Source organism: Homalodisca vitripennis, chromosome 3 (genome assembly GCF_021130785.1).
Source record: "Homalodisca vitripennis isolate AUS2020 chromosome 3, UT_GWSS_2.1, whole genome shotgun sequence".
Classification (NCBI taxonomy): domain Eukaryota; kingdom Metazoa; phylum Arthropoda; class Insecta; order Hemiptera; family Cicadellidae; genus Homalodisca; species Homalodisca vitripennis.
Window position 1 is genome coordinate 152794282 of NC_060209.1, and position 25514 is coordinate 152819795.

General features: G+C 33.4%; 1 protein-coding gene across 2 annotated transcripts in view; it reads right to left on the reverse strand.

The window, feature by feature from the left end:
- Positions 1–3738: 3738 nt before the first annotated feature.
- LOC124357666 overlaps positions 3739–25514 on the reverse strand; it is a 32217-nt gene continuing 10441 nt past the window's right edge. For both annotated transcript variants that reach the window (XM_046809648.1, XM_046809649.1), the window contains 9 exons: positions 25266–25454; positions 20267–20334; positions 18170–18335; positions 16378–16898; positions 14518–14642; positions 11777–11902; positions 10829–10941; positions 7832–7939; positions 3739–4221 (listed from right to left, as the gene is read on the reverse strand). In XM_046809648.1, coding sequence (XP_046665604.1) covers positions 3930–4221; positions 7832–7939; positions 10829–10941; positions 11777–11902; positions 14518–14642; positions 16378–16898; positions 18170–18335; positions 20267–20334; positions 25266–25454 — 1708 coding nt within the window. In that variant the 3' untranslated portion in view covers positions 3739–3929. The remainder of the gene's footprint in view (positions 4222–7831; positions 7940–10828; positions 10942–11776; positions 11903–14517; positions 14643–16377; positions 16899–18169; positions 18336–20266; positions 20335–25265; positions 25455–25514) is intronic.

A 25514-nucleotide genomic window follows, 5' to 3' on the forward strand; every position in this document is an offset into this window, starting at 1 on the left:
AGTTATTTGTTGAAGCCACTTCTGTCCACTCTGTAACTGATCTGCATTTACTTTGACAACCGTTGTTTTTTAATATTTGAAAGACAATCAACAATATTTATAACTAACCCTCTCCCAGGCTATCAGAGAGTGTGCCGCACAAACCACAAACTGCTTTATCATTGCTTTCTACTTTGTACTGCCATCCTACGGCTAGTTTTACAACTTCTAATAAAAATATCTATTGATACTATTTTTGTCCTCGTTTATTAAATGTTTTCATACCTAGGGATGTTATCTAGGAGTAACATATGAAATGTTTTATCAATGTTTTCATTGATAGAAATGTAGTTTTTCTTCACAATTCTTTCCAACTCAATATTCTGCAACTACTCTTTCACTAAAATCACAATATTATGTTGTTTTCACAGTTATATGTAAAAGGCATAAAAACTGCTATTTTTATATAACAATACAAACAAACATTTCTTGTAGAAATAGGTTTTTATTTAGATTTAGTTTAACCCATAAGCTTAATAATTGTTCACACACCACCATATTAAAAAAGATTTAATAGTCTTTACAATACTGTAACAGGATTTAACCTTTCCAGCGTTATTGACGCGGATCCGCGGAGGGCCACTACAAGCTCAAAACGTTATTGCCGTGGATCCGCGTTTTAGCATTCTTTATTTTCTTACTGATATGTTAGTTGAATATTTTGCCACTAGATGGTTCTAGTAGTCATGCGACATACAGACGCGTTGCCCTGCCTCGAATTCTATTACAATGGGAGTGGCAGTGGCTTCTAATTGCCCAAACACTGTCTAGCGGGCGTGGTCCCGCGCCATTCACAAAGTCATTGACGGGAGCTCCCGTCAAGGCATCTAGGCAGTTAGTTAGTGAGAAGCGTCCGGTACACGCACATGTATTTCGGTTATCGCTAATTTTCTGTTGTGTCCTATTCTTTTTAAAGTAAATTATTAATATTATATACAGCAGGCCCCCTATTCACTCCTGGGTAAATCCCAAATTCTCATAGTATCACCTATCACTAATCTATTACACACATAGTAAAAGATGGAAGTACAACAAAGCAACGTACTCGACAGACACTGCAGCATGAAAGTACAACAATGCGGCGCACCAGCTGAATGGGCAGCAAGACTCTGCAGTCACGTTATCTACTAGACCGCTCGACTTTGACCTCTGTCTGAGGATGGGGAGGGGTTTGCGTTAAGACAATTCCTGTTTTATATTGACGAAATATTGTTCTACGCTAATCTACTTATCAGTAGAAGCAAAATGTCAAATAACGATTCATGTCTGGGTGTGGTCGGTGTAATCCCAAAGTACCTCTCGCTCTTAGTCCTATTCAGCTGCCCGAGCAAGAGTTGGCGCCTGAGCCAACCACATCTGCAACGCTCACACTCACTCCGACCACCCCCCCCCCCCACCGTCTACACTCGCACACCCGGGACCTAAATAATTTTATTAGTTTGTAATATAGTATATGTTTATCTGTAAAACTGTGTTTCATTCCCCTACTTACTGAATAAATGATAAAAAAATTAGTGACAACTATACTGCTATTCTACGATATTCTCAAAAGTTAGCCTAGCAAATCCAAAAAGGGCTAAACAAATGTTATTTACCTTTAAATAACTCAATTTTGACATACAGAAACAAAAATAAAATTAACTTTACACATTGGAAATTTAAAAAAATTGTAACTTATTCAAAGATCAGGTCCAATTTTTCATGACGCTTAAAGGGTTAATAGTCTTTATAATATTGTATTAGCTTTGACTGAGTCAGAGTTGTTAAAATAAAAAAAAAAAAAAACACAAAAGTGGTCTCCTGTGGCAAAACGGCCAAAATAATTCAGCCCAGTAGTGCCAGAAACAGTAATTCGGCTGGGAGAGAGTTAAAAGAATTAATTACCTAAAATATATATATATATAAAACTTAATATACACAAACTTAAATCTAGTCATAAAAATTAATCACCGATCATATTTTTCATGCCATCAAACATTTGTTGTTATATTGTAATCATCTAAATACACAGAAAAATGTAGTGTTCTTTTATAAATTATACACATAACAAAGAATGCCTTCAGTTCTATGCAGAGTAGTGTTAGAAGTTAAGAATAACTCTTCTGTTAGTGTCACTACTCAACAGAGAATTATCAGAGTAAGAGCTTGTCATACTAGGAATGACTGGAAAAGGAAAAGACCACTAAACATATGAAAACCATGTATCTTGTAATTTATTAATAAGATACATTGTTATGACACCGTATTTAGCCTATATCACTGAATAAAGAATTTGAATTGAATTAAATAGAAATGGGAAGTTTAATGTAGGCTGAAAACCAGACTCGCGACTATTAATACATAATGTCAGCATATAAAAATCATTTCATAATTATATCATTAAATCATATTATCGAGCATGCCTCATTGAGTACCATCTGTATTTAGACCCTGCAAACCAACAGTACTTGATTAAAATTGATTAATAAAAAATTTAAATGTTGCCAATTGTTTTGCTTCCAAAAGATTTTGATGTATATTATTTAGAGGATAAAATTTATTCTCCAAAAAACAGTAACAATGTTAGTACTAATAAATTATTTCATTTTCACTGATATAAAATATCATTCTTACCGGTCTTCCCACAACAACAAAATTGCTGTATTCTACAACCTTATGAAAATTGTTTATGGTAATGAAAAACTATAAAAATTTTACTTGGAGACTTTTTTTAAGACACAGGCCTATCCTAGATCATTTTACTCATCACAATATTTTTTATCTTTACACACTTGTAACCAACCGTAAAACCCCTAAATAACAGTTTTATCTACGTCAGCCAGAGCGATAAGGAGAATGAAACTCACCATTTTCAAACATACAGTCTGTACATATCTAGCAGGATGACGCCTTTTTGAAAATTTTTTGATGGCAGTTTTATTTTAAATTTTATTAAGCTAACAAAATTATAGTGAGTGGAAAAAGTCTCAAGTTTGGATTTTTAACAATTTCCATGCTCTCTTATTTCAACCCCCACAAGTAGAGTGGCTGATGGAATTCTTTCTTAAGAAGAATTTCTCTATATATTTCATTCAAAAACTGAGATGTTACCATAATAACTGGATATAATAAGTAACTCAACCGGTTTGGTAAATAAAGTTTAAAGGTCAATTCTCTATTATCATAATAAATGTCTTTGTAAAAATATTGCAAGAAACATTTTCTACTATTCTATCAAGAGCTTTACAAATCAATTGAGCTTACTTTATTGTAGCTAGAAAGTCAACCGTTGTTCCATTACCTAAATTGTAGTAAACTAGAAAAGAAATACTAAAACAAAAAATAAAAAATACTCATATTTGACATTGATTTAAATAGGTGGATAAAAGCTATAAACCGCTCATAGAAGTATGCTTCAAATATTGAAATAAAAATTATGTCAAGACGTCCGTAAATTCATAATAGCTTCAAATCTCTACTTCAAATCTAATAGATACGAACTGAATTGCAACAACAGAAACATGCAATATGTTGCCATACATGATCCTAAGGCACTCAAAGAGATAATAAAGGAAAATAGTGCTCAGAATACACTACGTTGGAGAAATATCATCAAGTTTTGATGAAATGAATAACATAAGAAAATAAATTAAAATAATTCATAATATGGATTTTTAAAATAATAATAATAATAATAATAATTTAAATTAAACACCAACAAACACTCTAAAACTAAGCTTTAATTATCAAATAAATTTGAAATATACAAATAATCTAAAAAGTGATGTTACATCACAGTTGTCTTTACGAATTACAGAACATTTTATATGACTGTACATTCTTAATAATTACCCTATACTTTACAAACCTAAAGTAAGTCAAATTTTAAATTAATGCGACAAAAATAGCAACTATGATGGTTGCTCATCTGTACTCTGTTTGTTAATTTTTACTTCTGCAAACTTTTGGCTCAGAAGTTTCATAACTTGGCCGTGTGGAACATTGTGCTGTTTCTTGATGGCTGCATAATTGTCCTTGACAAAGAGTGCAAAGCCGGTGGGGTTGCGCTGCGTCCTGACAGAGTCGGAACCACTGGTGGCACTGGCAGTTGACATCTTAGCCGTCACGAATACTTGGAACTTGCCATAGCAGTAGCCACAACGTTTGCGGTCTGTGTCCAGCGACTTGGAGTGTCTGCCAATACTGGAACACACAATTCACCTTAGGTCTCATTTACCAGTCTTGTCGTTATTCGATAATTTTATTCCTGTTAAAGGTTGCTAGCCACACATCATTGTAACAGGCAATCTATTGACTAAGGCAGTTACAGCTGTTTTAGACCATTTGAGAAATACAATGCTTTGGCTTTGATACAGCCAAAAGAAAAATATAAATTTTAGATGTGAGTGTGAGTGATATGCCAAACTAGAGTACTTGTGTACTAGAGTAACTGTAACTGTGTGACTTCTAGAGTACTTTAGATTTTACAATGAAGAGAAAGACGTAGACTGTTGAGCTATCTCAAGCACTGACCAGAGTGCATTGGATAAGCTTTCCTGAATCACTGAATGTAAGAGATGCAGATTCCAAGGTTAGCAAATCTGCTAGGGTCACATTATAAACAACAATTACAGGACAGTTAGGTATATTAAATAACCAAACACTATTTGAAGGCGCTAAGTTATAGTGTACATTTGCCTTTAAAATAAATTTATGGTAATACTTAAAGCTTGAGTGTTAGACCACTTTATAATAAAGTATATCTACGTGTACAATGGCTATAAACAAACGAGGTGTGTCCAAAAAGTAACCGACCTTGACGTCTGGCGTGAACTGACGTTACTCGGTGGCAACGGCAATCTGGTCCCCGTCAAAGTACTCCCCTCCACAAGCCACTACCTTATTCCAACGCTCCTCACACCTCCGGAAACACTCCTTAAATTCATTTTGCAGAATGGCTATCAGGTCCTTCGTAGCATTTTGTTTTATTTGTTCAACATCGTCAAATCTTTTTCCTTTCAAAGGAATTTTTAATTTCGGAAACACATTCAACATTTTCAGCGTTACTGGCCGTTGAAGGCCTGCCAGATTGGTCATCACTCTCCACTTATATGCAGCCATTTTTAAATCACCTAACCACTCTTTTATTTGGTTATCGCCCATAGACACATCACCATAAACTTTCCATATCATAGTAACCGTCTCTGATGCTGAATGGCCAAGTTTTTGGCAAAATTTAATGCAAATGCACTGCTCACTGCTCAACACGTTCAGTCATATCAAAATGCGACGCACACACACGGAAGTGGAACAGAGCGCTCTAGTGCTACTTTATTGCAGTGTTCTACTCAGCGTGTACTTAAAATATAAGTTTTACCTTCTTGTACATTTAATTTTAACCCTAATAAATAGTAGTCTGTGATTCTCATATCATAAATCAACTCTTTTAATCGTGTTTCAACCTGGGAATTTGATATGAATGTGGTTAGAAAGTTATTCTTACCACTGATAAATTAAAGATACAAAACCTTCACTGCTCAATACATTTGCTTTAAAAAAAAACTGATGCACCCTATATTATATAAAATTTAAACAGAACTTGAAAAGTTTAAAACTTTAACTCTAAATAAAGGTAATCAGCACGTATCGCTTGTTCTTTTTTCTACTACTTTATTATAATCCTTGCATAACATTGATATAAAATAAAACAATAAGTAGCCATTACATTATTATTACAGATTTTTTAACTACACATTTTACAAAATTTAATCCATTACAGCCAATCCAAACCTCACTTTAAACTATTATATTAAATTTGTTTTTGAAACATAAAATTTTTGTGTGAAGAGATATTGAAAAATTTACTTCATACTTTTACCTTATATTCATGTAAAAAATATTAATAGCTTTTTTGAGTTTGGAAACTATTATGCAAACTATTATACAGTCTAAACATAGCTTATCTATTTGTGACATGTGGGCAATATATTGTTTATATTTAAAGTTTTCTTAAAAATACTAGTTATGAAACTTAAGAAAAAGGTTAAATAAAATAACAATGACAACTACATTTATACTTGAATTACTTTTACGTCTCAAGAGGTTGCATAGACAGTATAAAAACTATCAGTCTTCCAGTTCAAACTATACTGAAACATTGCTGACACTATTAACTTCTAAATATTTCAGAGTGCCATCTGCAGTCAACAAAGTTAAACCGAAACATTTAAAAAGATGTTAAGCTATATTACTTTGTTATTTGCAATTGAGTGTATTTTTTCTTTACTCAAATAAAACACAGATCACTTAACTTTCTAATGTTTGAGCACTCCTCTCCAATATTTTGCCCAACATTATTTTGTACAAAGTCTTTATCATTGAACCAAGTATGTACAATTATAACTTTTTTATTTGTATTTCAATGCTCTAAATGTCAAATTACGATTTACATTACAGTGTTGGGGCAAAACTCATCTTAATAATGTTAATAATTTTTTTGTCAATTTCAAAATAAAAATATATACAATTTATCTAAAATACTTCTCACTATTATAAAAATCATCAGAAAATTAAACACACTGTCAACACAACACAATAATTTGACAGGATAACAGGATTTCAGACATTTGCCATTGTTATGGTTACAAAAGGCGTAACACAACGTTTCAAGGATTGGAATCTATTCTCTTCTACAAGTGGGGAAAGACTAGTACATACAAAAATAAAGGACAGAAAGAAGGGAAAGAAAAGAGCCAATCCTTTCGTCGTCAACAACAAACTTTAAACAAAGAGTACAGTAATTTAATAAAACTGTTTAAGTATAACATCTCTTGACTAAGATGTTTTAATTTGTGATGAACATAGTGAAGTCAAAATATTTAATGATTGCAATGATGTTAGCCATGTTTTTGATGCAATGTGAATTGGAATTTAGAAGACAGTTATGAAAGATTATCTTGTAGTGAGATGTGCATCACAGGAAAAAACAGGATGCAAGTGGTATTACACTTAACAGTTAATATTGAAATAAGTGGTCCACTTCTAAACTCTGTTTGGAGAATCTTGACCTTTACCCTTTACAACTCACTACACACACACTAACACAGCTGCCTACAACATTTCAACTACCTGCCTATCCTGACTCAACTGGTATAATGGAATACAGAAACTATTGATGTAAATAACTCTACACACGTAAAAAGAGTGAAATGTTAAAATACTAGTATTATCATTTAAATACAGCAAAACAGAATGAAAAGTTTGCTTTATTAATTCTAAAGTATGTTGGATTCGACCTCATTCTCTTAATATTCTTATAAAATTGCACATTTAGTATAACTATCTAAATTAAATAGGAATTAATAAAACTAACCAATCCACATTGAGAACTTAGTGAAAGATTGCAAGGTTAATCAGACAATCAGAGCTATATAACCTACAAAAATAAACAAACGTTTGTTTTTAAGTTTGTTATTGAAGATTTGAAAGTATAATAGAATTTCAAATATTATAAGCTATTAATGTGTGTGAAAGAGCAATTGGGTTGATGAGAGTGCATAAACCTTTAGAGCCCAAAGTTCTCTGGACAGAGTATAGATTTTAATACCAAAGTCATGGTTCATATATGATCAGGTATTACAATAAACTATAAAAATAAAGCAATTGTATTTAATACACACACACACACACACACACTATATTGCTTGGGAATTTATATAATTAAATCTATCATGACTACAGATTTACACAACTTATGAACCATGAACAAAATTAAACACAATAATAGAAAGTTTGAATGGAGAGTGACACTCACCAGTATCCACAAGACATACACTTGTAAGTGAACTTGGTAGTGATGGCGTAGTCATGGCAACGCTTAATTACAGGTAATTCCGGGAACCTGCAGTTGGCCTTGTCTGCCCTGCAAACAGTGATTTCATTAGTAACCACAACACATGAACTTGTAAGTGAACTTGGTAGTGATGGCGTAGTCATGGCAATGCTTAAACACAGGCAATTCTGGGAACCTGCAGTTGGCCTTGTCTGCCCTGCAAACAGTGATCTCATTAGTAACCACAACACATGCACTTGTAAGTGAACTTGGTAGTGATGGCTTAGTCATGGCAATGCTTAATCACAGGCAATTCCAGGAACCTGCAGTTGGCCTTGTCTCTTCTGTAAACAAAGGGTGCTGCAGTGAAATATAGAGTACCTCGGGGGTCCATACTTGGCCCACTGCTGTTACTCATATGTATTAATCACCTACCTTTTTCTGTCTCGGGTACAGGGGACACTCATGTATGCTGATAACACAACTTTTTTAAGTATTGGTAAAACATTTAAACTAACTTAATTTAATTATACAATATGTCATTTCAGAAGCCACCAATTGGTTTGAGAGCAATGGTTTTCTTTTAAATGAATAAAAACTTTCACAGTATTTCATCTAGTAATGCAAAATCCTTAAAAACACTAATTGATACAATTCTGAATTGGGACATGCATATATCTGCAAAATTATCATAAGTAATATTCTCCTTAAGGAACTTACTCAATGTTTCCATTACAAATGTGACAACACTTCTTACTTTGCCTTCTTTCAGTCTATTTTTAAGTATGGGCTGATTGTGTGAGGAAATGCAAACAAATTAATAATATAATTGTTCTCCTAAAAAAAGTTCATGCGAATAATTACCGATTCACATAATTTAGAACACTGTTAACCTCTTTTTAAAACTTTAAAAACTCAAACTGTCATATATCTGTACTTTTTTTATTTATTGAGATATAATTTTTAAGATCCAGAACTATTAATACCCCACAGTCATAATCACTTATACAACACAAGACATAAGAATTTGGAATTAATAAATTCTAACAGGCTAATAGTCACTCCATAATTTCTCTAAAAGTATATAATCATTTGTTATTGTCAGTTTAAAAATATGACCAAAAAGTTTTCTTGAAAAATATACACCTCAAAACAAGGAATCACTTCTATTGCTTGTTGTAGGATAAATATAAATGCTGCAAGAGTTATGCTTTATGAGAGATAAAGATAAATCTTGATAAATTCTGTTAAAGATAAATAATGCTGATTTGCTTATCAGGTCTAAACAAGAATGAGATAAGAAAAAGTCAGGTGTAGTTCTGTAACTAGCTAAACTTGTATCAGTTTAGATGTTGATCAGTTGATGTTTTATGTTTGTTCTGTTTGTTTTTCATTGTAATTGTGGGTTTTATATGGTTATTGTCCGATACAGAAGTCAGTAGAGTGGTCATTTTGATAGACATAGGAGTTTCCCAACGGGATGGGGGGTGGGCGCTTAGTTGCGAGTCATTCAGTGGTTTGAAGATTGTGGAACCGGTACTACGAGCAAGGCAATCTTCACATGAGACCAGGACAAGGTCGCTTGAGGTCCACCAATCACATAGCAGACAGATTTTTATGAGTTAATGCACTTTGTAATCGGGTTTCAACTGCTAAATGACCTTAGTCAACCAACTAGAACTCGTATATATCACAACAAACTATGAGGAATCTACTCTGGGAAGCTGGAATGAGATCTAGGACACTTGTCCATGACACGATTAACCACACGTCATAAGAGAGCAAGATTACAATTCTCAAGAAACCATAGGCGTTGGCAATTGGCGTAAGGTGACATTAACAGACAAGTCAAAATTTAAAATTTTTGGTAATAATGGCCGTGTTAGAGTATGGAGAAGAAGAAATTAGCGGTTTGTTAACTGTTGCCTAACTCCTAGGCTTCTGTTTGGTGGGGGCTCAATATTAGTGTTGGGCGGAATAACAATTAATGATCAAACAGATCTTTTAGTGACCTGAAATGGTAGTTTAACAGCCCAATGTCATGTGTATGAGGTGTTGGACGTCCATATTTCATATTAAAAAAGTATTCTGTGCTGCCTGTGTATTTATGTTTAAAGCCTAATGTTTTGTATTAAGCTTTAAACATAAAAAAAAGTGTTAGATATCAAACAATAAACTAAGTACAAACTATTTAAAAAGTGATCCCTTAATAATTGTATTGAGCTGTGTACCACGTATGGCTTTTAGACAACCCTCCCTATTCACTGAGAACATTTTTTACACAAAATCTATAACAATCTAAATTTTATTGACCAAAATTCTAGAAGATCCACAAATCCAACCCAATGAATTAATTTGAATTTGAATCAATTGTATTGGAACCAGAATTTGTACTTATGAGAGTTAATTTTTTTAAGCTTTTAGTTTGTTTTTTAAAACAAAGACAGATTTGGCTGTAGCTGCAAAGGTGACTGTCAATAATTTTGTGATTTTTATGACAATAACAAAAATTTAATTTGATTTCATTTGATAAAAATGCCATAAAATTCAATTTCTGTAGTGATTTTGTTTAAATTATACTTAGGTAAAAAAAAGAACCTATTAGGATAAGAAATTTGAGAATCGGGTTGAAAATTCTGGATATGCCAATAATTAGTTTCCATATCATACCAGTGATGGTACCACACGAACATTTACAATTTCAGGAAAAAAGTCACAGGATAAATGATTGTCGAGTAATGTAATTTATCATGAATAGAGGTGGAGCATTTTTTACAAAAAAACATAAAAATAATGACTGAAAATGCAAATGAGTTTTCATAGCGGAGAATATTACTGATATTATTTTCTGGGTAATTATTTCTTTTCCACTCCTAACTTGTGATTTCAGTTCAAGGTCATATTTATAAATCCAAGGTGAATTGGAGCTAAACTCAACATTGACATTATGCAATTCATTTCACATTAATATAAACATACCATGCTCTCCATTTGGGACCGTGTCCGTCTGATGTAGCGTCGACAATCCACGTTGCTGCATGACACAGCTCATGGATCAGTGTGTCCCTCAGCCGGTCTGCTCTGTCTAGTATCTGTAATTTAAACAGTATTATTATATTATAAAATGTAAAATGTAGCCATACTGTCATCATTCATTATACAAGAAATCAATCATACTACATTTCTAGATCTGCGACAGATCTCTTCCTCAAGTGGATGACTAATCTAATACATAACTACGAGCAATGTAGGCTAAAATAAACTTATTACCTAAAATTATAAGATTATTTTGACTCAATGGTTAGTGAATTATCATCTGAAACTCAATATAAGCAAGAGTACAGTCATATAGCCCCCACACAATATGAAACAGGCTCTTGATAATAATGGAGTCATGGTTGTACTCAATGGTGGCAATCTAACTGTGTTCTATCAAGATTAAGGTCCCCAGAGTTGTGCTTGGCAATGACCTTTCCTCATTATATCACTCATGCCGCACAGACTGAGAGCAGATTAAGAGCACTGCTGATGAAAAACTCCAAGCTTTAGCTCAGCAGATGCTTGTCCAACCACCATTCTATTTAATGCTATACAGCGTATTGTAAAGATATCACAGATGGGAACATTGAAAAAGTATACAATAAATACAGCTAGAAATGTTATCATACTTCAGGAACTTGAGTATCAACTTTATAAAAAATTCTTGACAATTGGACTCTCCAAATCCGCGAAACTTGATATTCCCGTTGCCTCTTGAACACATTTAGTATACTATGCAGCATGTCGAAATTCTCCACACCACTTCCTTATGGAGCATGTCTACAACATCTCCAAGAGGCGAGACATGGTCAGAAATAAAAGAGATTAAAAACATGCTAGATGGGTAAATGTTACATTTTTTCATGGATATAATATGGTATACAATACCTTAGTGGACAGCACAATTCTGGAAGAACGGAAAACCTGATTGTTGCTATACACCCGCTTATTGTAGCAATAGCCGCTGGTGCTAGTCATCCGGGCACTCCACTGGATCAGCATCTCCTCAGGTAGCTGCAACCCAAGTACATATTTGTGTGTGTGTACGTCAGACGCAACTAAATAAATCGTACAACATCACTTTCTTCTATCCTATTACATTGTTTAAGGAGTAATACAAAACTTAAACGCCATTTGACTGATTTAATCTTTTGTATATTTTGTTTTTGTAAAAAAATTATTGAAACAAAAATTCTCAAAGAAATTAAAAAAATTTAACATGGAACATATCTTGGTTTTATAGCATTATATATGCCTGAGGATAGTCACAGATTATAGGACACCCATAACGCAAATTTAATCCAAATCTATCCACATGCTCCAAGTAAGGTCAAAACAGTCACAATCAGCTCAATATTTATTGGCTCTAGAGAATCCCAATATGACTCAAGTATCACCAGACTTTCTTCAGTTCCTGTATATATTAAAGAAAGTAATGTGGAATACTTCCTGGTGATTGTAGTACTTCAATAACTTACTTAGAGATGTCAACAACTTAGAATGTATTATATTGAGTCGATTGATCAAGCTTGAGAAAGAAGAATTACAACAAATTTCAAATAATATTTACGATATACACCAACATTCTAAGATAATTGAAATGTAAAACTTTATGAAGTATGTGTTTCTTGCCAAAAATTGTTTCTGGCTCCAGATACATAAAAAACAAAAGATTACAATAATAATGTATTATTCTTCCTAAGTTTTTAGTTTACAAATTGATACAAATGTTAATATTTTGTATAATTTAACATTAATAATTTACAAGTTTTTATTTTGTTCCATTTCTCACATATACTGAAAATGTTATTTTACTCTCACTCTCTGTACATCTAAATTTTCTAAGGGTTTTAAGGGTTAAACACTTCTTACAATGAATGTATTGCTATGTACTATAAAAATGGTGAACGCTGTAGAAAATAAATTATATGTCAAAAACTGTTAACAAAAATTTGAACTTTGCTATCTATTCTTAAAATCATAGACTACTATTATAATATGCATATTTTTAAAGTAAGTACCGTTTTGATATCAAAAATCAACAAGTAAATTTTTCAAACAAAACTTTATTTACCTGAAAGAGCATTCTTTCCTCCACTTCTCTACATAATTTCCATTATTATTAAGGCACTTATCGTATCTTGGGACCAGCTTTTGTATGCCCTCGTCAAAGAAGCTTGCCGTCAGACTGGACAACCACTGTTGCACAGACTTTTTACTTCTTCATCATTGGAATGACGCTTCCCCGCCAAATGCGTCTTCAAGTGCAGAAACAAATGGTAGTTGCTAGGCCCTGGATCGGGACTGTAGGGAGGATGGTCCAACTGTTCCCAGCCAAATGAAGTGATGAGCTCTTGCGTTTGATTTGCTGAATGTGGACGCACTCAGCATGCCACACCTTTTGTTTTGAATTGCGCAGCACAGTTTTTTTAAAGTTTCACAGTACGCGGCTACATTAATCATTTCACCGCGAGGCAGAAAATTGACCAACAACACACCCTGTCTGTCCCAAAAGACAGTGCACATGATTTTCTGGGCAGAAATTGTTTGCTTGAATTTGACTTTCCTAGGGGATGTTGAATGCCGCCATTCCATTGACTGTTGTTTTGATTCTGGTGTAACGTAGGCTACCCACGTTTCATCGCCTGTAACGATATGGCTTAAAAAATCATCGCCCTTGTTACTGTAACGCTCGAGAAAGCTCAATGCACTGCTCAATCTTTTGGTTTTGTGCTCATCATTCAACATTTTCGGTACCCACCGTGAACACAGTTTCCGATAATTTAAACGTTCGGACACAATTTCGTAGAGAACACTTCTTGATACAGCAGAAAATTTTTCAGCTAAGGGCAAAATTGTGGACCGTCTGTTCTCTTTCACTTTACAGTCCACTTTTTGAATGAGATCTTTGGTAATGACTGAAGGTCACCCACTTCGTTCCTCATCATGAACGTTTGTGCGGCCATCTTTGAAGGCCCTAACCCATTTCCGCACCATTCCTTCACTCATAATGTTTTCACCATAAACTTCACTGATTTGACGATGAATGTTAATTGTTTTTAAGCCTTTAGCACAGAGAAAACTAATCACAGCACGCACTTCACAGTCAGCGTGATTCTTGATAGTCGGCGGCATTTGAAAATCATGTAAACGAAGACTCGATCAAACGGCGTCGTAATGGCGTCTGTGGGTTCCCAACTGATGTTGCTACACTAAACGCATTCGCTAAACGACAACTGCAGCGCTGCGGGGGCGTAATTTAAAAACGGTACTTACTTTAAAAACATGCCTTGCATCTATAGTTGATAATATTCTGTGTATAAAAGAAGAAACTTTCAGGGTAATAATTAGATTATGGATATAAAATAGATTGTCTGTTTAATCTTCTGTACAAAGTCATGTCAATAAACTGTCTCCCAACATATAGTATGTACTGTATGGAGCTCATATGTGTAGCGAGGTGTAAGGGGGACTTAATCATACTCAGGTTTTAAAAAATGGTATTAGGAATTTAAACTTGGCAATTGGTTCTTTTTAAGATTTGGATTTGAGATTCAAAAATTTTCTGGATACACCTTTTGCTAACTGACATAAAATATATATACCACAGTTTATGCTACTTGAAATACCTTGTTGTCAAAGACTTCCCTATTGTACAAAGTAAATAGTTTTTTGGTGAGCTCCTCTCTTTTGTTTTTGAAATCTTTCTTAAAGACCAAGGCATCCGGGTGACAAGGCAGTCCAGCGGTCATCTCTGGAAGGAAGTTAGTCATTACTCATTAGTACAAATTTCAATATAAGCTACAATAGAATTAATACACAATAACACATTTCATTTAATTACTAACTTAATAATGAATATTTATCACCAATGTACTAATAGTTAGTAAAATGTTTGCTTTGCTTGATTTCAACACACAAAATTGAAGTGTTATGATCCCTAAGGGATTAATAAGGTCTTCCCTTGTCCTGAAGAAAATTTAAATAGGTCAAATTAAAAATTCTCGAACAAGCCCATCACTTACTTCTAAAATCTAAATACCCAAATGGTTTAAATTTAAGATAAAATTTACTTTCCCAAATTTCCTTTTGTACCATTAACCCTTCAACGTGGTTCCCGTTGCGGTGGTTTCACGTGAATGCCACATTTTTGTGCAGACCGTACGCCTAAGCGATCTAGCAGCGACAGTTTGAACTACTTTAAGCGATGTTTTATATTGTTAGAAAGAGGACATTCCATTCTTGATTTTCGTATTTACAGAATATTTTTTTTTATTCAGCTGTTCTAAACCTAAACCAAACAGATGACTCAGTCAGCTGTCTTACGACATTCCAATACATCGTGTCTGTTGTTGTTTATTGCAGACCGGCTTGTGTTTACACTGTGTTTTATTAGATCTTGTATAATATTAATTGTTTTATATTAAGTTTATAGTTGGTAATAGACGTACTGGTTATTATTTTGAGCCTAAATAATACTATTACATTCTTCAGTAAGTGCAAATAATAATGGTAGTAATTTAGTGAATGTGTGTTTGTGAGTAATGTAGGCCTCTAGGCCTATCTGTGAAAGTTAGTTGTTTTTATGGATAATTTGAACAATTTAGGGTAAGTGTTTTTATAATTTCTAACTTTTAGACATTTCTTTATTGTTTATAAAATGTAAAGATATCACAATGTCAAATGGCAGTGACCAAATAGCCGACTGGCTAAATGACCAACTGTCAGACTTTGGCAGTGAGATAGACTTGAGCCCTGGTGTGGAAGATTTGGATTATACACAGTTAGATTGTACTGAAGATAATTTAAATAATGATCAAATGTTGCTGGTTGGGGAAAGTACACCAGAAAATGAAATCTTGCCTCCTAGGTCTAAAAAATGTAATTATAACTAAAATATAGCAATCTATGATCATTAGCACATAAAACTACCGCAGCAGACAGTTGGTGGGCTCCAGGAAATCCCCACATTGAAGGGTTAATGATGTAACAGCTGGGTCTTAGAATGTTTTAGTTGCGTATTTACATTTGTGGTTATTTTCTTCTTATTTGTTGTGTTTCTTGTTCTTTTGATATTTTTATTTTGCTTCCTGAAGATGTGGGTGAAAAATCACACGAAAGATAGAAGCGTTATATCTTTATTTTCTTATTTCAATAAGTGAAATACTATATATATATAGTATTAAAATATATAAAATTTAATTATTTATTTACTTTTAAATATAGTTATATACATATACCAGATTGATTACAAGATAATCTTTTCTTGAATAAAAACATTACAAATCGCAGACAACACAACCAAAATTCAGCATAAACTTTCTATCATTCAAATTTTATCCTACAAAACTTTTACTACTCAATGTAAGTTTAGAAAATATTTAGAGCCTAATACTCAGCATAAAAAAACTACTCTTGTCTTATTTCTATGTTTCATTCTGCTATTCTATTTACTCAAATGGAAAACACTGTATGTCTAGTTGACTCACCTGACAACGAACTGAGAAAAGACAATGACGGAGAAGGTGGAACTTTGGTAGACGCTTGTCTTGTAGGAGTCTTGAGTGATGTAAGATTTGTAGGCACTTTAAAACCATCACCTTCTAGATATTTCCTCCTGAGTTCCTCCTCACTCCTTGGATTGTTGTCTTTTTTGCTTGATTTTTTAGGAGTCTTTGATTTTCCTACAGATTTAGGCACTTCACCTTCAAGGGTTTTTTTAACTCTGTCATTCAATTCGTTTTCAGTCTTTTTATCTCTTACTTTTAAGGGTGTAACTAATGTAAAACCATTAACATCGGTTGAAACTTCATCACAGTCTTTTGTTTTCTTTTTAGATCTTGGTTTACGAATGTTTTTCTTTGTTTCTTTGGTAGACACTTTAGGTGCTTTATCTGTCCGTTTTGTGTCAGATTTTCCACTCTCAGAACAGTCATCCTTACTGCTAGCAAATGATAATCTCCGCCGATTCACCTTTGTTGGCTTATTTACATTGTCCGTATTGTTATATCTGTAATGTTCAATACAACATTATTATGGAATGAACAAAAATACTTTGATAATGTGAGGTCTTAGGAGTAAATGTTACCAATACTTCATGTTAGCAATTTGACTATTCACAAACTTATTCACTGTTTCTGAATTTTTAGGTACATTAGATTGTGGAAGTATAAATTTAATTTTTTTATTATTTAAGGTTAAAGTTAAAGTTATTTTAAGTATTATTAAACTTTTACATAAACACTTCATATGAATTAATTTTAACTGGGTATACAGTTCTATCTTGCATAGTTTACCATTTGTCACTGTGTTTGAGTTAAAAACAATACATCTTTGAATTGAACGAAGGTATAAAATAAACTTGTTTTTTTAGCATAATTTGTATTCTAATTAAGATGTTTTTTATAAATATTTCAGAATAATATTGTTTTAAAAGGATATTTACAGTACATTGCACAAGTTTCTCACAATATATAGGGATCTAAAGTATATTGAAATGTGGATGGACAACTGTGCTGTACAAAATAAAGATGAGGCATTATTCTCCTTTCTATGTAGCCTGATTAACTTCAATGAAACTTCTGCAAGAAAATTAACCTTAGTTATTTGGAAAGAAGAGATATATTTATGTCTACCAACAGCTTCCATCATCAAGTAACTAAGTAGGTAAAAGAAAACAAAAGTATATGAAATTAACGACTTTTTAGAAGAAGATTATAAAAACAGGAGAAAGAGCAAAACATTACACTTTAATAAAGTTGTATTTATAAATCAACATTTTTTTAACAAAAAATTTTGTTTAATACTTAAGAAATTTGCAGGGAAAATTGTGAACGAAGCAAATATCTAATTTCAGCTTAGAAAGTAGTAGTGGATTTTTGGCTTACCAGGGCAGAACTGCTCAGCAGTGAAGAAAAAATATAGCTTTAACATAGTATTCTTACCTTACTTTTTGTGTAATGAAGTTTTCAAAATGTTCACCCAAAAATGGTAAGTTTATAAGAAATTCAAAGCTATTGATAAAATCTTATGTTATTGAGAATAACTTTAATGTAAATGGGCTCAAGTAACAAAATTAAACTATAAATACAGTTTTGAGATGAGAAATTAAACTATCAATCACATATATTATTTAAGAAATTAAATTGTTATTTACTTTTACCTGTCTTAATTCCATTCAGATTGAATATGTGTATTTAATGCAATAAATGAGGTTTTCTTAAAAAAAAGAAAGATTAATGGAGTTTATAAAATAAATGTGACATACATAAGACAACCCACCTCAGATTTCCAACATCCTCTTTCACTGCACTGGATACAATTTTGTGATAGAAACCAATGCTAGTATTGGAATCAGAGTCCGAGTCATTAATAAACTCAGGGGTACCAGGCCGGTTACTTGTTCGCCTCAACGGGTCCACTTTGCCCCTCTGGACACTCTCCAGGACTGCAAAACATTATCCAGAACTGAGCCAACTCAAAAAATTCAAAAATGTTTTCGTTTATGTAAAAATTATTATAAATCAACGGGTAATGTTCTTGTACCTGAGTTAAGAATTGTTAACTTATTATTATGGGATTGTGGATTCAATCATGGTTCCTGAATAGTATGAAAAAATATTTATTCCAAGTTAAAGCTTCAAATCAACCATCACAACAAAATATATACATATAATTCCACTATTTATAATTGAAAAATAGACATAATAAAAGAACAACTAATACGTTGTGTTTGTTAAAGCTTAAGCTTATGTTATGAATCGGACACTCTGTTGGTTCCCAGATTTAAGTACATAACATGTAAATTATAAACAAGAACCCAGAAGGAGGAGGACTGCTTGGCAGACTAAAAATAAGGAGGAGTGACTATATTCATAAGGATACGGATAGAATGAGACGCAGAGCTTCAAATCCCGTGAAAGGTTAGTTACGTTCACAGACAGCAAATATTTATGCAGAGAGTATTTGAAAGACTGTTCAAAGACATGACATGTGCTTGAGACTGTTTGGCAACTATATAGAACAGTCTCAATAGAGAAAAGTTATAGTTTTCAGATGTATGCAATAAAATTTTGTTATCTTTATTGGTTTACTTTTTACTTCAAAACAGAGGTTACTTTCTGGATAATCCTTGTATTTTATTTACTAACTCAATTTATGAGGATGCTTAAACCATATTTCTAAATGTTGCTTTAATGAGTTGATTTAACACTTTGTACCCTGGGCCCTTAATCCATGTTTCAGCGTAGCTCCCTGGGGGTTTTATGATGCTTTTAAAAAATTCTGTTTTATTACAGTAATTATGTTATAAACTCATACTATTTATCTTTTTAAAGATGGAGATACATACTTTTGTTAAATGTATACAAATATAAAGTTTATTTTCAAAATAAATTATTACATAATATTGAATGTTATGTAAAAAATACAAAAACAGTTTTTGCTACATAGCTTGTTAGTTCAGGTAGTTTGCCTTAGTGTGATAATTTTTAAAGCACAATGGTCTGAATCAAATACAGGATCTCGCACATTTTCGTTTAGATCGTTCATAAAATCAATATTTGGTCCCAGGTGTGTATCAAAATCATCGTCACTCTCCAAATTGGAGTCAAACAAAAGATCGCGAATTGCATCACTTTCGATTTCATTACCCTTATTTAAACTCAAAAATAATAAGTAAAGAATATAAAAGAAAATCAACAGAAAGTCGAGAAGAAATAACAAAGCGAGTGTAAATACGAAACAAAACACAGATAAACTCACATTGCTTGCATTTGCCTTTACTTCATTCAGTAAGAAACTAAAGTTCTGATTATTTACAAACAGTTAAATTCACATTTAGAATTCATTATAAAAATATCTGCTTCAGTATTTGTCGGCAAAATTTGTAGAAAACTTAGTAAGACATCACTAAGACTCACGACAATACACAACGTGAAACACTACAAAGCAAACTGACAGTACCGACGATCAGCTGCGGCGCCTACAATCAGCTGTCTAGACTCGCTTGTAGTACGACGAAAAATATACGTATTTCATTACTAAAACGTGACCCAGGGATCTCAAAACCAACAAATACGAACTTAGACAACCAATGAACATAATCAAAATGTTTGAATCCAAAAATAAGATGACTGAGCTGAATAATACAATTAAATAACACGACCCAAGCTATACTCGAGCACCGGTAGCAGGCGCTGCCGACACGGCCCGACCTATACTCGGGCTCAGGGTACAAAGTGTTAACAATGCAATTGCAAAACACAAAGGGGCATAAGTCTCTTCTTTATTCAAAGTAAAATAATAGAAGTGAGGAAAGACAGTAAATTGTGCTTCAAGATTATAGAATTTTAGAGTTAATATTCAATATGCACTTACATTCTTCAAAACGATCTTCACTAGATGATGAAGAGAACACATCATAGATTGATGTCCGGTGTTTCTTTCTATAACATAACAGTGTTCATTAATAAACGATTCTGTAATTAGTAGCTGAAAAATTATTCAAAGCCTATGGACATGTTATGCCATTGGGTTTGGCACAAACAAATGACAACTTAGAACCATTTACTAAAGGAAACTAGTTTGTTAAACAATTATGTTATTACTACTATAACATTATAATGTTTCACTTAAAAAGTGTTAAAACTATCACACCTTGACTTTTTAAACATTTAAATTATGAAATTCAAATCTGCATATTTTAACATCAAACTGGACCATAAATACATCTTGGAGAGACATAATTTCATCAATAAAGTCTAAATAACCATGTGGAATTGCTAGTCTCCCATTGCCCCTTCCCAGTGTGGGGGGCACAAGGAAATACCAATCAGATATGTTGAATACTGTGGTGAAACTAACCAACACGGACTACAACAGCAAACTGAAATGTTGAAAAACAAGACATTCTGGCAAGACATACGTATTCCCAGAAGCTTCAAGGATAAAAAAAAAGACAACCACCTGTTGCTAGAGACCCAAGTAGAGCCACTTCCTGGAGTGGGAGAGTAAGTTCCCATAGTCCCCCATAGTTATGGTTAATAAAGAGGGCATATAAGACCGTAGGTTGCATTGAGTTGGGCTATAAATTATACTGTATTTTCAAAAATTTGAGTTAATTTATTGAGAATGGAGGTATCTGAAACATACAATGGATAAGAAATACTGACAAAGTCAACAGTACGCTATATCATTAGTTAAGGATGAAGAGACCATAGCAAAATACCTAAAATGTTGGAAATCATAATGGCACCTGATGCAACAATGGGAACACCCTCATCATCTAGGTTACACTTGATATTGTAATTTAGATGCCTCTAATATCGAAAAGATGCAGAGTTTGCTTTGAACTTATTTTTCACTGTCATTTTTAGATCTCTTCAGACGGACTCCAGATTCCAGGAATACTTTAATATATTATTCCAAAAACCACGTCAACCACAGAACCTGCAGTTTGCAGATGATACGACTCTTTTTTTCAATGCAAGATCAAGCGAAGTTTTGGAACAACAGGCTTTTGTTGATATCAACAACTGTGTCCAATACTTCAACAGCCTCAACCTCACAATAAACTCTTCAAAAACCAACGTTTTAAATTTTTCTTTGCGCACTGCGGGCAACCAGTGCGGACCTGCCATCTTGATGGCTGACTCCACACTGGACGAAGTCTACTCTTCAAAATTCCTTGAAATGTACCTTGATCGAGGACTGACATGGAATGTGCACATTGATCATGTTTGCGCCAAAATCTGCTCAGGCATCTTTGTTCTGAGGTCTTTAGCAAAATACTGCCCGAGTCAGGTACTGATTACGGCGTATTATGGCTTGATATACCCCCACCTGGCCTATGGAGTGATCCTTTGGGGAGCTTGCGCTAACACTCAGTTCCAAAGAGTTTTCAGACTCCAAAAAAAAGCAATTTGAATCATCGCTAAAATCAAATTCAGAGAGTCGTGCAGGCAAGTTTTCAAGAAATTGCAGCTGTTGACTCTGCCATGTCTCTACATATTGGAAACAACTATGTTTTGTGTGAATAAATGTACCTTAACCAGAGGACAAGACATACACATGTATGAGACACGTGGCAGAGCAAACTACCGAACTGGTAGACACAGAACGGTGGTTTATGAACGCCTGCCTTCACAAGTGGGTGTTCAATTCCTCAACAGACTGCCCAATCCAATCAAAGATGCTCCAACGCCAAAGGCGTTTAAGACTCGCCTAAAACGCTTCTTGGTGTCTCAAGCGTTTTATAATACAGGTGAGTTTTTGGCTTTCAACTGGGAGGCCGCCCAATTTGAAGAATGACACCGCTGTTCGAAGTGGGTTGCATTGGAGATGAATGAAAGAGGTGTGACTTTAAACATTGTATGTCTGTATGTGTATTATAGTATGAATGACTGAAATTTTAGGATATTATTATTAATTGACGCCATACGATGTATTATTGTCTCAGCAATAAAACAGATTTGATTTGATCTAGAACCTGACATTTTCTAGATTTGAAACAACACAACTTTACTGCAATTAGCACACTCAATACTCCGAGTTTGTTTTTTATAACTTTATATAGGGTGAGTCAGAAATATGGTAAAATATTTTAAGACGTGATTGTAGAGCTAAAAATAAGGAAACAAATGTTATATAAAGGTAGGTCCGGAAACGCTCCAATAGTGAGTAATGGCTGGCGAAAGATTTTGCTTTATTTTCAGTTCACCTGATGAAATTAAGTGATTCTGAAATGTTTTGTTCTTACTTTTTAACTCAAATAAGGTGGATTTATAAGGAAAATCACCTGAATAATCAAATAAAACCACTCTAGAGGTTGTAGTGTGAACATTTTTTGAGAAAACGTATGAAATTTTCCAAAAATCTAATAACACAAATACCGTCTTAAATGTTTAATGTCCAATAACATTGTTAAATGACCAATAAACAAACTGTTTTTCCTAATACAGATTGTAGAGAATTTAATTCTGAAAACAACCGTAATAAGCAAAGTTAACTAAATGTGTAAAAAAGTTATGAAGTTGACTCCTCACGTATTACAGTACACAGCAGACTTTTGCTGTTTTATAATAAGGAATGAGTATCTGATTGGTAACAGCTGGTAATAATTAATAATTTAAACAACAGCTGTTTAAACATTTTAAAATAATAAATAATCAGCTGGGCATTTATTATTAGATGACATATGTCACCTCATTGTTGAACAAAACAACAAACTGTAAAGATACTGTGCGTTTGTGTTAAGTATTTTAACCAGTTATTTTCATCCATTTTATTAGTGATTTTGTGTTTTGTGTTTCATTTATTAAAAATGGAATGTAATATTCATATTGTGTATTCAAACTCTGAATTAGCAGACATGCATTTAATGTATGGTTTGGGACGCTGCAATAGTACTGCAGCAAGACGTCTGTATTGAAGAGAACTTTCCTAACCGCAGGTGTCCAAGAACAAGATTTTTGCCACTATTCATCAACGCCTATCTGAAACAGGTTCTTTGAAGTCTTCGTAGCATAGTAATGCAGGCATCGCCCGATCATGTAGGACTGATGAATTAGAAGAGTTGGTTCGTAATGAAATTTCTGATTATTCTGAAAAGAGCACTAGAGAATTGTCACTACAGTTCAATGTAAGCTAATCTAGTATTCGGAGAATACTACACGAGTACCAGTTATACCCATACCACTTCCAGCATGTCCAAACTCTTTTGCCACAAGACTACTCTCCCCGTGTTGCTTTTTGTCTATGGCTTCTGGGAAAATGTGCTGATCCAAACTTTTTAAATACAATTTTGTTTAACGATGAGGCTCACTTTACAAGAACAGCTATCATTAATTTCCATAACAACCACACTTGGGCAGACAGAAATCCTCATGCTATCAAACATAATTGCCCACAACATCAGTTTTCAGTAAATGTTTAGGATGGAATCTCAGCAGATCATTTAGTCGTATTCATGCTTCCTCCCAGGCTTAATGGTGTGGTGTACTTGAACTTTTTAAGAGACGAGCTACCTAACCTGCTTGATGATGTACCTCTGCATTTGCGCCAAAATATGTGGTTTGTGCATGATGGGGCACCTGCGCACTACTCTCTGGCTGTTCGTGGACATCTAAATAAAAGTTTCACAAATCAATGGATAGGCAGAGGTGGACCAGTTTCATGGCCAGCAAGATCACCAGACTTAAATCCTTTGGACTTTTACCTTTGGGGACATTTAAAAACATTAGTTTACTCTTCCTCAATAGATACCATTGAAGAACTCCGATTAAACATTTTTAATGGAATAGAAACCATTAAGCAGACACCTGGAGTTTTTGAACGGGTCCGAAACTCGATGAGAAGACGCCTGAACTTGTGCATTTTGAATAACGGAGGTCATTTTGAGCATCATCTTTAATCTTCCGGTGAGATTTACACACTTTTTTTACACACTTAGTTAACTTTGCTTATTATTGTTGTTTTCAGAATTAAATTCTCTACAATCTGTATTAGGAAAAACAGTTTGTTTATTGGTCATTTAACAATGTTATTGGACATTAAACATTTAAGACGGTATTTGTGTTATTAGATTTTTGGCCAATTTCATACTTTTTCTCAAAAACTGTTCACACTACAACCTCTAGAGTGGTTTTATTTGATTTTTCAGGTGATTTCCCTTATAAATCCACCTTATTTGAGTTAAAAAGTAAGAACAAAACATTTCAGAATCACTTAATTTCACCAGGAGAACTGAAAACAAAGCAAAATCTTTCGCCAGCCATTACCCACTAATGGAGCGTTTCCATAACTACCTTTATATAACATTTGTTTCTTATTTTTAGCTCTACAATCACGTCTTAAAATATTTTACCATATTTCTGACATAGAAGCATAAATTTCTCAGATATTATCGTTAACCTATTCAAAATTAATTTGTCATCTTTTAACATAAATTATCAATAAAAACGAAAAATTACAGACTATTACGTTCTTCATCATGGTCTTACCTATTACGAAAATATTGCACTTTTGTCTGTTAGTACTATCATTAACTAAAATGTACTTAGTCACAATGACTTTCTACAGCAATTACATTTTTAGGCATAGATAAGAAGTAACATTATATATTTCAACTGGGTGGTTATCAACAGCAATCATTTAATAAACAAGTATTCCTACAAAATGCAAAACAACAATCCAGATAACACTGCCAGATACAAGTTGAACAAGGCTGAAACATATACACTTAGAACTCACTACCTCAAGCACAAGAAAACAATACGTTACTATATGAATACATGTCTACAATAGACAATAATGTCAAATATAAGAATTTTTTATTAGTAACACGGAAAGCAAAAATTAAGTACTTAAATTGTTTTACCTTTCTGTTTGGGGAAAGTTTTTCTGCAAAGATGGGGATTTCTTCTTTCCTTTCCTTGGTTCACTCTGTGGAAGAACAGCATTTTTCTGCCAAACAGTTCCGTACAATTTTTCTAATACTTTCTCAGACATTTGAACGGACTCACTTGAACTGGCAATGCTAATCACCTCATCCACATCGTCACTTAATCTGAACAATAATCAAGCATACAATTAAGTTCAATCAGTTACTGAGATTTTTCGTTAAATA